Source organism: Argopecten irradians, chromosome 2 (genome assembly GCF_041381155.1).
Source record: "Argopecten irradians isolate NY chromosome 2, Ai_NY, whole genome shotgun sequence".
In the NCBI taxonomy this organism is placed as follows: Eukaryota; Metazoa; Mollusca; class Bivalvia; order Pectinida; family Pectinidae; genus Argopecten; species Argopecten irradians.
In genome coordinates this window covers 55,452,818-55,466,738 of record NC_091135.1, presented here as the reverse complement: position 1 = coordinate 55,466,738, position 13,921 = coordinate 55,452,818, and the positions used below count along the sequence as shown (strand labels likewise).

The 13,921-nt window shown below is 35.8% G+C and overlaps 1 protein-coding gene across 1 annotated transcript in view; it reads right to left on the bottom strand.

The window, feature by feature from the left end:
• The window catches only part of LOC138316000 (guanine nucleotide-binding protein G(s) subunit alpha-like), a 28,778-nt gene extending 15,587 nt beyond the window's left edge, over positions 1-13,191 (bottom strand). Inside the window, exons 1-5 of the mRNA XM_069257467.1 lie at positions 12,779-13,191; positions 12,583-12,655; positions 12,318-12,372; positions 9,400-9,519; positions 6,629-6,726 (exon numbers count right to left, since the gene is read on the bottom strand). Coding sequence (XP_069113568.1) covers positions 6,629-6,726; positions 9,400-9,519; positions 12,318-12,372; positions 12,583-12,655; positions 12,779-12,914 — 482 coding nt within the window. The 5' untranslated portion in view covers positions 12,915-13,191. The remainder of the gene's footprint in view (positions 1-6,628; positions 6,727-9,399; positions 9,520-12,317; positions 12,373-12,582; positions 12,656-12,778) is intronic.
• Positions 13,192-13,921: the final 730 nt, after the last annotated feature.

Below are 13,921 nucleotides of genomic sequence, written 5' to 3'. Positions count from 1 at the left end.
AGAATTTTGAAGGAACGATTTAGCATGTTTAGTGCAAGTTTTGAATGAACAATTATATTTCCCAGATTTAAATAAACAATGGAACATATTTAGTGAGAGTTTGGTGTGAACAATTTAATATGTTGGTGTGAATTTTATATGAATTTTGCTTGATAATTTTAAAATGAACTTAAATTTCTGAATCACAAAATCTCCAAAATGTTATGTGTATAGACATTTACAGGCAATCTAAGGCCAGGGTAATGTTATTTGTGTACAGGCAATCTAAGGCCAGGATAATGTTATTTGTGTACAGACAATCTAAGGCCAGGGTAATGTTATTTGTGTACAGACAATCTAAGGCCAGAGTAATGTTATTTGTGTACAGGCAATCTAAGGCCAGGGTAATGTTATTTGTGTACAGACAATCTAAGGCCAGGGTAATGTTATTTGTTAACAGGCAATCTAAGGCCAGTATAATGTTATTTGTGTACAGGCAATCTAAGGCCAGGATAATGTTATTTGTTTACAGACAATCTAAGGCCAGGGTAAAGTTATTTGTGTACAGGCAATCTATCACCAGGGTAATGTTATTTGTTTACAGGCAATCTAAGGCCAGGATAATGTTGTTTGTTTACAGACAATCTAAGGACAGGGTAATGTTATTTGTGTACAGGCAATCTATGACCAAGGTAATGTTATTTGTGTACAGACAATCTAAGGCCTGGGTAATGTTATTTGTTTACAGACATTCTATGACCAGGGTAATGTTATTTGTGTACAGGCAATCTAAGGCCAGGGTAATGTTATTTGTTTACAGACAATCTAAGGCCATGGTAATGTTATTTGTGCACAGGCAATCTAAGACCAGGGTAATGTTATTTGTGTACAGACAATCTAAGGCCAGGGTAATGTTATTTGTGTACAGACAATCTTAGGCCGGGGTAACGTTATTTGTGTACAGACAATCTAAGGTCAGGGTAATGTTATTTGTGTACAGACAATCTAAGGCCAGAGTAACGTTATTTGTGTACAGACAATCTAAGGCCAGGGTAATGTTATTTGTGTACAGGCAATCTAAGGCCTGGATAATGTTGTTTGTTTACAGACAATCTAAGGACAGGGTAATGTTATTTGTGTACAGGCAATTTAAGGCCAGAGTAATGTTATTTGTGTACAGGCAATCTAAGGCCAGAGTAATGTTATTTGTTTACAGGCAATCTCAGGCCAGGGTAATGTTATATGTGTACAGGCAATCTCTAAGGCCAGGTTAATTTTTTTATGTGTACAGAATCTAAGCAAGTTATTTTTTTTGTACAGACAATCTAAGGCCAGGGTTATGTTATTTGTGTACAGACAATCTAAGGCAAAGGTAATGCGTTTTTTTTGTACAGACAATCTAAGGCTAGGGTAATGTTATGTGTGTACAGACAATCTAAGGCCAAGGTAATGCGTTTTTTTTGTACAGACAATCTAAGGCTAGGGTAATGTTATGTGTGTACAGACAATCTAAGGCCAAGGTAATGGGTTTTTTTGTACAGACAATCTTAGGCCAGGGTTATGTTATTTGTGTATAGACAATCTAAGGCCAAGGTAATGTCATTTGTGTACAGACAATCTAAGGCCAAGGTTATGTTTTTTTTTGTACAGACAATCTAAGGCTAGGGTAATGTTATGTGTGTACAGACAATCTAAGGCCAAGGTAATGGGTTTTTTTGTACAGACAATCTTAGGCCAGGGTTATGTTATTTGTGTATAGACAATCTAAGGCCAAGGTAATGTCATTTGTGTACAGACAATCTAAGGCCAAGGTTATGTTTTTTTTTGTACAGACAATCTAAGGCTAGGGTAATGTTATGTGTGTACAGACAATCTAAGGCCAAGGTAATGCGTTTTTTTTGTACAGACAATCTAAGGCTAGGGTAAAGTTATGTGTGTACAGACAATCTTAGGCCAAGGTAATGTTTTTTTTTTGTACAGACAATCTAAGGCCAGGGTTATGTTATTTGTGTATAGACAATCTAAGGCCGAGGTAATGTCATTTGTGTACAGACAATCTAAGGCCAGGGTAATGTTATTTGTGTACAGACAATCTAAGGCCAGGGTAATGTTATTTGTGTACAAACAATCTAAGCCGGGGTAATGTTATGTGTGTACAGGCAATCTAAGGCCAGGGTAATGTTTACAGTGAGTTGAACAAATCCTTTGAGAGATCTTTATTTTGATTAGAAAGAAATCATGGAAGGATTTGAAATCAAATTAAGAGATCCCAGAGGGATCTTGGGGCCCACCAAACAATGATCTACGTCTGACAATGGAAAGACAGATCTTTTCTCTGGTTTTTAAACTTTTACTACAAACTACATACAAAGTTTGAAAAAGATCTTTTCATTACTTTCTGAGATATATCGCAGTAACAAACTTCAATTAGCAAAATCCAAGATGGCTACCTGTTGTCCATCTTGTTGATCAATTGATTTCAAAATGCAATATGCACAATTAAGATCCCATGGGAATCTAAATATGAAATTTGAGACAGATTGCTTCAGTATTTTCTGAGAAATAGATGTAACTATTAAACTTCAAGTATCAAAATCCAAGATGGCGGCCTGTCGGCCATCTTGTTCACTGATCGGTCCCAAAATGCAATATGCATAACTAGGACTCTAGGGGCACATGCATGTGAAATTTGAGACAGATCCCTTCAGTACTTTCTGAGAAATAGCAGTAACAAAAACTGTTAACAGACAGACAGATGAATTGACTGACGGAACAAAGACGAAATGCGATTTGAATAGCTCCCCTATCTAATGATTCAATATCTTTGTAAAAGAAATACATCAGTGCGAGTTCAAACCGACAAAATCATATAATACATATAGTTTCATGGCAAGGGCATACAATTAAGTCACATAATCACACCTGATAACCAGTAACTTCACCACCATAATATTTTTGTGCATGTGACTAGAGTAATATTCCCATGAAGCATTTTTAATTGGTTGTGCTGGACAGGAAATTCATTATGACCTCATGAAAAAATGGCAACCACTGCTGGATTTTTGCAATATGGAGATTGTTGCAGTTTAATATGCGATAAAAAGACTTAAATTTGTGTTCGTTTCATATATTTTATGAAACTTCTCAAATGTTTTTATTTTTAGTTCACCAAGACTTGCAAAAAAAACAAAACTTCTAAGACTTGTTTTATATAATATTTCATGTAAAACTGGTGTGGAGGGACTTGGTAACAAGATAAAGCCAGCTTGAGAATCAGACCAACAAATACTAGCAATTTTGCCTTGCATATTTGTAATTGTAGATGATGTAACTAAGTGATACCATTCTCAACAGATCTAGAATTTGATAGCCATGCATTAGAATCAAAATGTCATTGCAGGAAAGTAGGACATCTCATTACTGTCATGTACTTTTATTTGCAGTGATATGATTTAAAATCAGATCCACTTTCTGCAATAGGTGTATATATATAGGCAGGGGTAAGAATGAATTATGGACAAGTTTCTTGCCTACCCGATACTCTTTGTCTGGGTACCTTCAATTCTATTAAATTGCCCTTTGATCTTTAAGTTTACCTTGGCTAGGTCAACAAGTGTCAATAGCACCTGCTCTATTTATAGCACTGCCATTATGCTGCAGCTATATATAGCAGCTGTCTGTAGCTTCAAGTGGACTGATATTTGATTGAGCCACCTCGCACACTGGTTATATATGATTTCTTCTCTGTCTTCCGATCAATAGCTCACTGGAGGCTTCATGCCACACATATAAAATATAAACTACCCACCTCTGCATATATAATGTTGCTCTCAGACTTTTAAATCTTTTGTGAGGCAATGTGGCTGTTCATTATACATATTTGAAGAGTGGCTCACAGAACAGGTATAACAAGAGGCCCCATGGATCTGTAATGCTCAGATTAGATTGAGAGACCTAATAGAAAATTTGGCTTAAGTCAATGGAATTCTTTTATACTTTGCTTCATACTTGGCAGACAAAACCCTCAATTTTTCACAATTATCTTTCTTGGTGTGCTTTTAACAAAATGTTAAACATATAACCTTGAATTAGGACCAAGGTCACTTCCCAACAAATTCTTTCTGAGTTGATCAAAAGATTCTAACACACAGAAAAATTGGTTTGCATTATTGCACAACATGCAGATCTGAATAGCCTACCACTGGAGTAGATCTCCAGACAAATAACAGACACAAGTAGATCTGAATAGTCAACCACTGGAGTAGATCTCTAGACAAACCACAGACACAGTTAGATCTGAATAGCCTACCAATGAAGTAGATCTCCAGAAAAACCACAGACACAGGTAGATCTGAATAGCCTACTACTGGAGTAGATATCCAGACAAAACACAGACAGAAATAGGTCTGAATAGCCTACCATTAATATATATCTCAAGACAAACCACAGACACAAGTAGATCTGAATAGCCTACCACTGGTGTAGATCTCTAGACAAACCACAGACACTAGTAGATCTGAATAACCTACCACTAGAGTAGATACCCAGACAAACCACAGACACAACTAGATCTGAATAGCCCACCACTTTAGTAGATCTCCAGACAAACCACAGACACAAATAGATCTGAATAGCCTACTACTGGAGTAGATATCCAGACAAACCACAGACAGAAATAGGTCTGAATAGCCTACCATTAATACATATCTCAAGACAAACCACAGACACAAGTAGATCTGAATAGCCTACCACTGGAGTAGATATGCAGACAAACCACAAACAGAAATAGGTCTGAATAGCCAACCACTGGAGTAGATATCCAGACAAACCACAGACAGAAATAGGTCTGAATAGCCTACCATTAATATATATCTCCCGACAAACCACAGACACTAATTGATCTGAATAGCCTACCACTGGAGTAGATCTCCAGACAAACCACAGACACAGGTAGATCAGAGCTTGGCACCATAAAACTATTCTCAGACAATTTTTGTACTCAAGTATATAATTTTACATAGGCTTGAGTAAAGAATCTGTCTGAGAAAGTTTTATGGTGCCGGGCCCTGAATAGCCTACCACTTGAGTAGATCCCCAGACAAACCACAAACACAAGTAGATCTGAATAGCCCACCACTGGAGTAGATCTCTAGAAAAACCACAGACACTAATAGATCTGAATAGCCTACCACTGGAATAGATCTCCAAACAAACCATAGACACAGGTAGATCTGAATAGATCTCCAGACAAACCACATACACAACTAGATCTGAATAGCCCACCACTTGAGTAGATCTCTAGACAAACCATAGACACAGGTAGATCTGAAAAGCCTATCACTGGAGTATACCTCCAGAAAAACCACAGACAGAAATAGATGTGAATAGCCTACCGTTAATATATATCTCCAGACAAACCACAGACACAGGTAGATCTGAATAGCCTACCACTGGAGTAGATCTCCAGACAAACCATAGACACAAGTAGATCTGAATAGCCCACCACTGGAGTAGGTCTCCAGACAAACTACAGACACAAGTAGGTCTAAATAGGCTACCACTGGAGTATATCTCTAGACAAACCAGACACAAGTAGATCTGAATAGCCTACCAATGAAGTAGATCTCCAGACAAACCACAGACAGAGGTAGATCTGAATAGCCTACCAATAGAATAGATCTCAAGACAAACCACAGACACAAGTAGATCTGAATAGCCTACCACTGGAGTAGATATCCAGACAAACCAGTTACAAATAGATATGAATAGTCTACCATTAATATATATCTCCAAAAAAACCACAGACACAGGTAGATCTGAATAGCCCACCACTTCAGTAGATCTCCAGACAAACCACAGACACAGGTAGATCTGAATAGCCCACCACTGGAGTAGATATCCAGACAAACCAGTTACAAATAGATATGAATAGTCTACCATTAATATATATCTCCAGAAAAACCAGACACAGGTAGATCTGAATAGCCTACCACTTGCATGAGTAGATCTCCAGACAAACCATAGACACAGATAGGTCTGAATAGCCTACCATTAATATATATCTCCAGACAAACCACAGACATATGATTCTGAATAGCCACCCATCATTTTACCAAATAACACAAAGAAAATATTTCCACTAGACTTCTGGTCAATGTATCTATTATGTCAGGTAGTACAACTAGAGTGGTGACATGAGTTTTATTACATCAAGAAGACTATATAATAATTATTAATTGGATATGAACATAATATAGAGTGGTATATAAGTAAGACAGCTTTATTTAAAGATGCTCCATTGATGATGAATGGTATTCTTTCTCTATCAAAAACAGGAGCAAACGAATCAGTATTTTACTTTAGTCACAAACGTTACTTACTTTACACCATTAACATCATTGAAAACTCAAAGATTCTTACTTTATTTCAAAATATTATATCAAAATTAATTAATAACAACCTCCATCGCACTGTTCCCTATATGGAATGAATTACTGATTGCGCATTCACCAAAAGCAAAACAAATGATTTCATATTTGTGTTAATTAGACACATATATCAAATGATGAGTTGTTTATGCTCTGTTGGCAGTGGAGCATCTTTAATTGAGCATGAATATAAAGTAAGACATAATATATAAAACACTTACTACTGAGCACAGTCAATGAGCTGGTATTCATTGGACCTTTCATAGCAAGACTGCACTCCTTTGTCTTTCCAGAGGATTTCTGTGTGCTCATAGAATTCCTGTTCAAAGAAATAAGAAAATAAGTAATTATTAAATATACACTAAAATGTTCAAGGAACCATATTGCTCAACTACCAGTGAATATGTTCACAATACTGTCTAACTCGGTCTTCCAACAGCGACATGTCAATCATCACCAACCAATTTTGATGCACAACGTTTCTGTGATCACGAAGATGAAAATGCCTTTAAAGAACCAAAGTTTAATCGTATAATCTTCTTAGCATCAAAGGAATATAATCAAACATGGGTTGATTGTAATTTCTTGTTAGTTACACATTATTATCTCATATTTAGTCATATTTATCCCAAATATATCTGTTTGGGCATCATCACAACATATAATATCAGCCAATCATGATCAGAAGCAAAGGAAGCCATTTTGGATGTTTGGGAAAGATGAAGGTGCACAGCAAAGCATTATCATATGTACTAATGCAGGTTGATGACAATCACAAATTAATAATAAACCTAGAAAGCTGTTTTAAGTCTGTTACTGTTAAAGCAGGACAGGATGTAATGGCAGAGAGTGTTCATATTGTACGTATAAAGTAAGTTATAATTACCAAACTCTGTAGAAATAAAGAAGTCTCACATAGATGAAAACGCCATTTTAATTAAAAGAGGGAATGCGTAACAAATGCATAACATATACTACACACATCAAACATCAATTAGTTTGTTACAAGATTCTAACACCTGAACAAATGTACTACACTCTTACAATCATGAATGGCCATCTTTTTAATTAAAATTAAAGTTCAAATATGGGGTCCTGTAAGATCATGTAGAGCTTAAATTAAAACCTTGTATGAGTCAAACTGTAAGGTTGGAGATACTTTTTAATTTGAAGTGTATTGTTGGTCCAGACCACACAGTTTACAATTTACATGTGCTGGATATAATTAGAGGTTTATCCATATAGGACACTGGAGAGGGTTCTTCAAGTTAACAAAGTTTGATCTTACTGTGCTAACATCACACCTTCCTATGCCAAATAATAATTATACAGTAAAACATGTTTATAATTATAACAAACATGCTTACAACAAATTCATGGTTAAAGCGTAGTGATTTTTATTCACTGTCAAGGTTCATATGTAAGATGTCTGTAATGTGTAAATAAAAAAATGTTTACAGTCACTTTAGTGATTTTGTTGTCCCTAGAGGCTTGTTAATAACCTTAGCTTATTTTACTGAATATTTTTTTCAATGTTTAGTTATCATTATATAAATTAAATGCCAATGATGGATTGCAAAGGAAAAGATAACTCTTTCTCTTACCCCGATAGGGATACCCACAATTTTACTGGTGTGAGATTTTTCTATCTCATCCAAGGGTAAAGACATGCTACACAGGATCTTTGCACGTGCTCACATAGGGTAAGAGAAAAATAATCATTCACCATCTTTGGGGTGAGACAGGTGATCTCAACCCTAGGGTTAAGATTTTTAAGCTGTCAAACACTCAGCAAAGCCTTGTGTTTGACAACTGAAGTATATCTTACCTTTAGATTGAGATTCTCTTACCCCAAAGGGGTGAAAGATTTTATATAATTATTCTTCCATATATACCTGCGAAGGTTATCCCGTGGTTGCTAGGAGGTAGGTAAAAGACGTACAGCTCACATGCACTAGACAATGATGTGACGTCATCAATACATGCGGTGACCATTGTCAATGGCATCATTTTGACATCGAGACGTCTGTGTGATGATGGTGATGTGAGAATGTTTTTTAACAACTGAATCTTTCTTTAATTACCATTTTTCAATAAAGTATCAGAGAAAAATAAATGAACAGAGTTCTATCATGTGGACAGGGATATCTCAACCCTCAAGAAAGATTTTGGCCATCAACCCTCAGCAAGCCTCGCCAAAAATCTTTCAAAAGGTTAAGATTTATCCTAATTTTGGCCATCAACCCCCAGCAAGCCACGCCAAAAATCTTTCAAAGGGTTAAGATTTATCCTAATCTACTTGACAGACCCATGCAAGATTTTATTAATCTTACACAAAGAGGTGTATGACAGTTCATGTGCACTAGAAAATCATGCGGCATCATCAATACATGTGGTGTAAATGCAGCGCGCAATGTTGAAGCATAATGATGTTCTGTGATGATGGTGCGATGAAAAAGCTAGTCAGCAGCTGAAACTTTATCCTTTTTCTTCCAAGAATGGAAAAAATAATCAAACATAGGCCTGTCAAGTGGACAGGAATATATCTCATCAACACTCATGAAAAATTTTGGGTGTGGACCTGAGGCTTTAATTTGCCAGAATCTTACATGAGGGTTATGTATCCTTGTCACTTGTCAGCCATGTATGTAAGATTATATTGTTCTATAATTCACCAAGAGGACAATAAATGTCTAGCAAGATGCAAGAGATGAATTAAAAACAAATAGTATAGATATTATTACCACTGAACATATCATGAACAATACGAAAATTCAGAGCCTTACTAGCTAAAAGACTAGATGAAGAATTTTCTTTGATGTAGCTGGTCAAAGGTCAATATGTAACTTGAGTCCCGTGACCAAATCGGGATATGCAACACAGCTGGACCAATGTGATTCTGTGATTGATCTACAACAAGATGTGAATTTCACATTTGACCAACATCTAAATGGAAAATTAAATGGAACAAATCTGATGAAATTATACATACCGGTGGATATTCAAAATCAGTTTGACTGGCCCGCTCCTGCATGTAGTCAACCCTGCTCTGGTTTTCAGGTTTCTCCAATAAGACTGGGGGATTTAAAGTGCTCATGGCTCCTGTGACAGTCTGAAAGATGAACAGTAACGAGTGTTGTATAATGCCAAACAAATCAAAATATATCCATTACATAATTAAAATCAATCCTACCAGGTGTACAATGCCCAATCTTAACTTGTCAGGAATGACTTAATACCGATATACTATAGCAATTTGTTGAAATATGACTAAAGCTAATATAATGCCACATTACATTGTTAATTCCGACAAATTTTCAATGTTTAACAAAAGTTTTGACATGTTCTTATTTATTTGCATGTGTTTCTTCCGTCTTAAGCTTCCTTATGCACCACTTGTTGTAGTCCTTCTCCATAAATGTTTTTTCTATCTGGTGAAAGATTTTGAACAGGTTCAAAATGAGGAATGTACATCAGTAGACAAAATTTGCCATTAGATGCACACTATCAATGCACTAGTACTACTAGCTGTGTTTTATTGGTTACTCGTGCGTTCTGATCATGCTTCGATCTTGAGTCTATCTGTACTTGTCTGTTTCGCATTCGTGTACCTGATGCATCGCATGGCTGTATATTCTTAATAAACATGCCATTGATGTCACCTTTTTTTTTTATCACCTGCAGTTTGGACTTCTTTGTGTTTTTGTTTTATGCTATTTAAGTCAGGTTTTTTACATTACATCACAAATTCACTTATAAACTTTCAAGAGCAGCAAAGTAAGGTTTATCATCAATAATTTAAAGTTTATCCTGTATGTTACGGGTCTATCTTTTATCACCCTCAATATTGTACATCTTAGTTTCTTACAAAAATTGCTTTGTTGGAGGATGCTAAAGGATTAAATTTATATCTGCCTCTTCAGCATTTTCTTTTTCAGTCTAATATTTTGACAATTTTCCATTCAAATGCATTATTTAAACACTTGACAATAAGTGGAATGGTCTAGATATTTAGTCACAGATCTATTAATCTGGTAATTTTTCTTTCTGATCACTTAAATTCTCCTTCCTTTCTAAATTTTAGCTTTTTGCATACATTAATGAAAGCTGACCCTAAAATGTTCTCAGTCTTATCGATTCTCCCTACAAGGGCAGGATATATTGGAAAAGCTAAACTATATGGGGGTGCCAACACAATAAAAGAATATTATACAATATGATGATGATCCATAACACCATGCAATTATGTCATGAAAACTGTAAAAATTAAATCCTAAAACCTGGTGAAAATGTAGCCAAACCTTCCATAAGTTTTTCCTAGTCAATATTATGGTCTGCTAGATTTGCTATCAAGCCCACATGTTAAGATAGAACACCCTTACTTGAATAAGTAAGCACCAACCAGGTGTGAAACATTATTTTATTGGTACCCACAATGACATTAATCGCTAATGTCTACTGAGAAATTTGTACATGACACTTGGGAGCGTTCTTATTAAATGTGGTACTGCACCCTTATAGGGAAAATATAGTAAGGCCGATAGTGTTAATGTTGTAAATGCATGGAGTATGGCTTGACAACATCTTCCCAAAGAACTCGACGTCTGGGTATTCTGTATTTGCATATTAAGAGTTATCTGGCCTTGCGGTTAGGTATTGATTGTGATGTCGTGTTTGCGAGCGTTGCGTCATACTTTTCGGAGAAAAACGATGTGAATTGCGCTCACAAAATAATGACATTTTTTGTCATAACAATCGAAACTTACCTGCAAGGGAGCTAATTGTACTATGCAAAGACGGAATTGTCACATTATAATTGCAATAACAACTTGGAAGTGACATCACAGAATATCGACTCGGGTGTGCATGATATTACAATAGGGAATATTTTGACTCAGTGTTGCTAAAAATATAGGCCTATATGTCATGCATGTTGACCTAAACACATGTTGATCTGTTGCAAAAGTTATGCTTTCTAATTCAAGTTGGGTGTTTTTGTAACATATTTTCAAGAAAATTCCATATGTGAATATATATATATATGTCATCTAAATCTGGAACTTGCCCTATATAAAGGAAAGAAATTTTCAACTGAAAGAAAGAATGATCTTAACATTTGATTTTTGACAATCTTTAACCCCCAACCCCATCTAATGAAACAAAATTAATGCTATGGAATACATTTGAATTTCATAATGACTGAAAAATAACAAGATAGAAACTTGTATATGTGTATATTGTACTGGTGTACAGCAATGCATTGATTAGGATGTTGAAATTATAATTTTTAAATTATTTTAATTATATAACTATTTTCATCATTCTGGGTGTGATTTTGGCTTTGTACACTGTACAACTAAATAACATTTGTAAGAAATGATGATGCAAGACAGAGACTTGTTTTGCTTCTTTCACCCTTGTTTTATCTTGAGTGATCACCTGATTTTTGCTGTCAGAGGTTGGCATCATAAAATTTATCTGTGGCAAATATCTGTATATAACAGCCCAACACACATCATTATCTAAATAATTAACTTAATGTACATTTGCACACAACATAAAATTACTCAAAACACACCTAAGATATAAACTTGATGCTCACATGTATTCACCAATCCAGACATTCATGTAAAGATGTCAAAAAAGGGCATCTATTTTGAGAGTATTTTTAATCTCGCTCATAATATTCTGACTGCTCATGATCATGACAATTTCAATTATTTACATTAAATTGACACTATAAATATATAACACACTTGAGCTAACACGACTGACTGTTAAACCATGGAATTTACATTGTACCGGGAAGTGCCAATGCAAGTTTCAATCAGACACTGAAATGGTCGCCATTTTCCAAGATGGAGACATTCTAATCAATGATTATGGAATTAGGTCTTCGGGAAAACTCACCAGTATTGCATCCCTAATGTTCTTTTTAATGTCTTCGATCTTCTGTTTCCGTTCTCTGAAACCGATTTTAGACACATATTTAGCGTAAATATTGATAATGCCGATTCGCTTCTCACCTATCACCCCCTTACCAATATGTTTCGATAATGCCATGCATACATAAACATTTAGCTATGAACGTCGAGAACGAGTTGTGTAGTAATGTGTACACACGCAGATAGGCAAGTAAACAGAAATCGACACATTATTGAGATATTTTACTCACTCTTGCCCAAACCCATTCACGTGAAGGATTCTCATTTGTTTGACAATTGTCGATTTCCCTGATTCCCCGGCACCTGCAGAAGAAACAGAAAAAAATCTGATTACGGGTCGTACCACCACTATTATGGGTAAGAGCAGGTCGCAATACCACGAGAAGAAAGCAGTATTCGGCTAAGAATATGATAGACCCTTAGTACCTAATAATAAGAGCCTGTGTGTGGCTCTGTATAGCTGTTTATCCTTCTGTAGTTGTTTTTCTATCCTCTTATTAGCCTCCTTTTTAATTTTTTCGTCCTCGTCACTCGGGCCGCCCGGTCCACTGCAACACCCCATCGTGAAAAGTAGGGACGAAATTTTGCCTGTTTTGGGTGAACACTAGGCGTCGAATATACCCTGCCGATTCGGCTGTGCGAATAGTCCTCGGTCACAACTGCGCCCTTTGTCACTATGATGAGGGTGCAGTGTGCCTAGACAACACTTAGATCCCTTATATCCTCCAAGCCGGCACAATTATACATTGAAATGGTCGTATTTTCCTCTTTAGCCGACATATCATCTCTGAAAACCATACGTCAATTTGACAGTGCTGGGTGGGGTTTAAGGGCATTATGGGAACCAACCACAAATTAGATTCGCAGAACACGGTGACATCACCAACCAAACCGCTTACGTAGTCGACATAAGTATGTGGATTACTAAGAAGCGACTCGAAGAAGAGAAGCAGACTATTTTGTAAACAGATATAAACATTACAGTTATTTTCTAGTCATCACACCGTATTTATTGATAATATTTAGGTAAAGGGTTTATAATTAATTTGTCAATTATTTGCACTGCTGTCATTTAGTAAGACCATTTACAAATGGCGGGTCACGCACAAAATGTGAATGCGTGCTAGCAGCTAGGACTGATTAGAGAACGAAAAAAAGTAATATTATAAATAAATGAATTTGCTATTGTGTTTTAATTTGTTATTTTCAATTTCTCTTTAAAACTGCTGACATACTCATACACTGTACTGAGTCTAACGTTACCTACATATAACAGGCCTAACTGTTATATTGTTTTTAAAATGGGAATCGATAATTTTGCAGAGTCGCAAAAGTTACCTATTTACTTTCCGTAAATACTACACTTATCATCACCTTCTGAACAATTTGATTTAAATAAATAAAACGTTTATTTTCATAACGCGGACTGTTTGATGTTTCCCGCCGCCATTCTAAATACCATGAGGTACAGTAGATCTACGTAGTTCAATTTTCAATTCAAAATATTTTACTGTATATGATTATACACAATGGGATTGGGTAACAGACAGTGCCTATGTAAACCCTTTC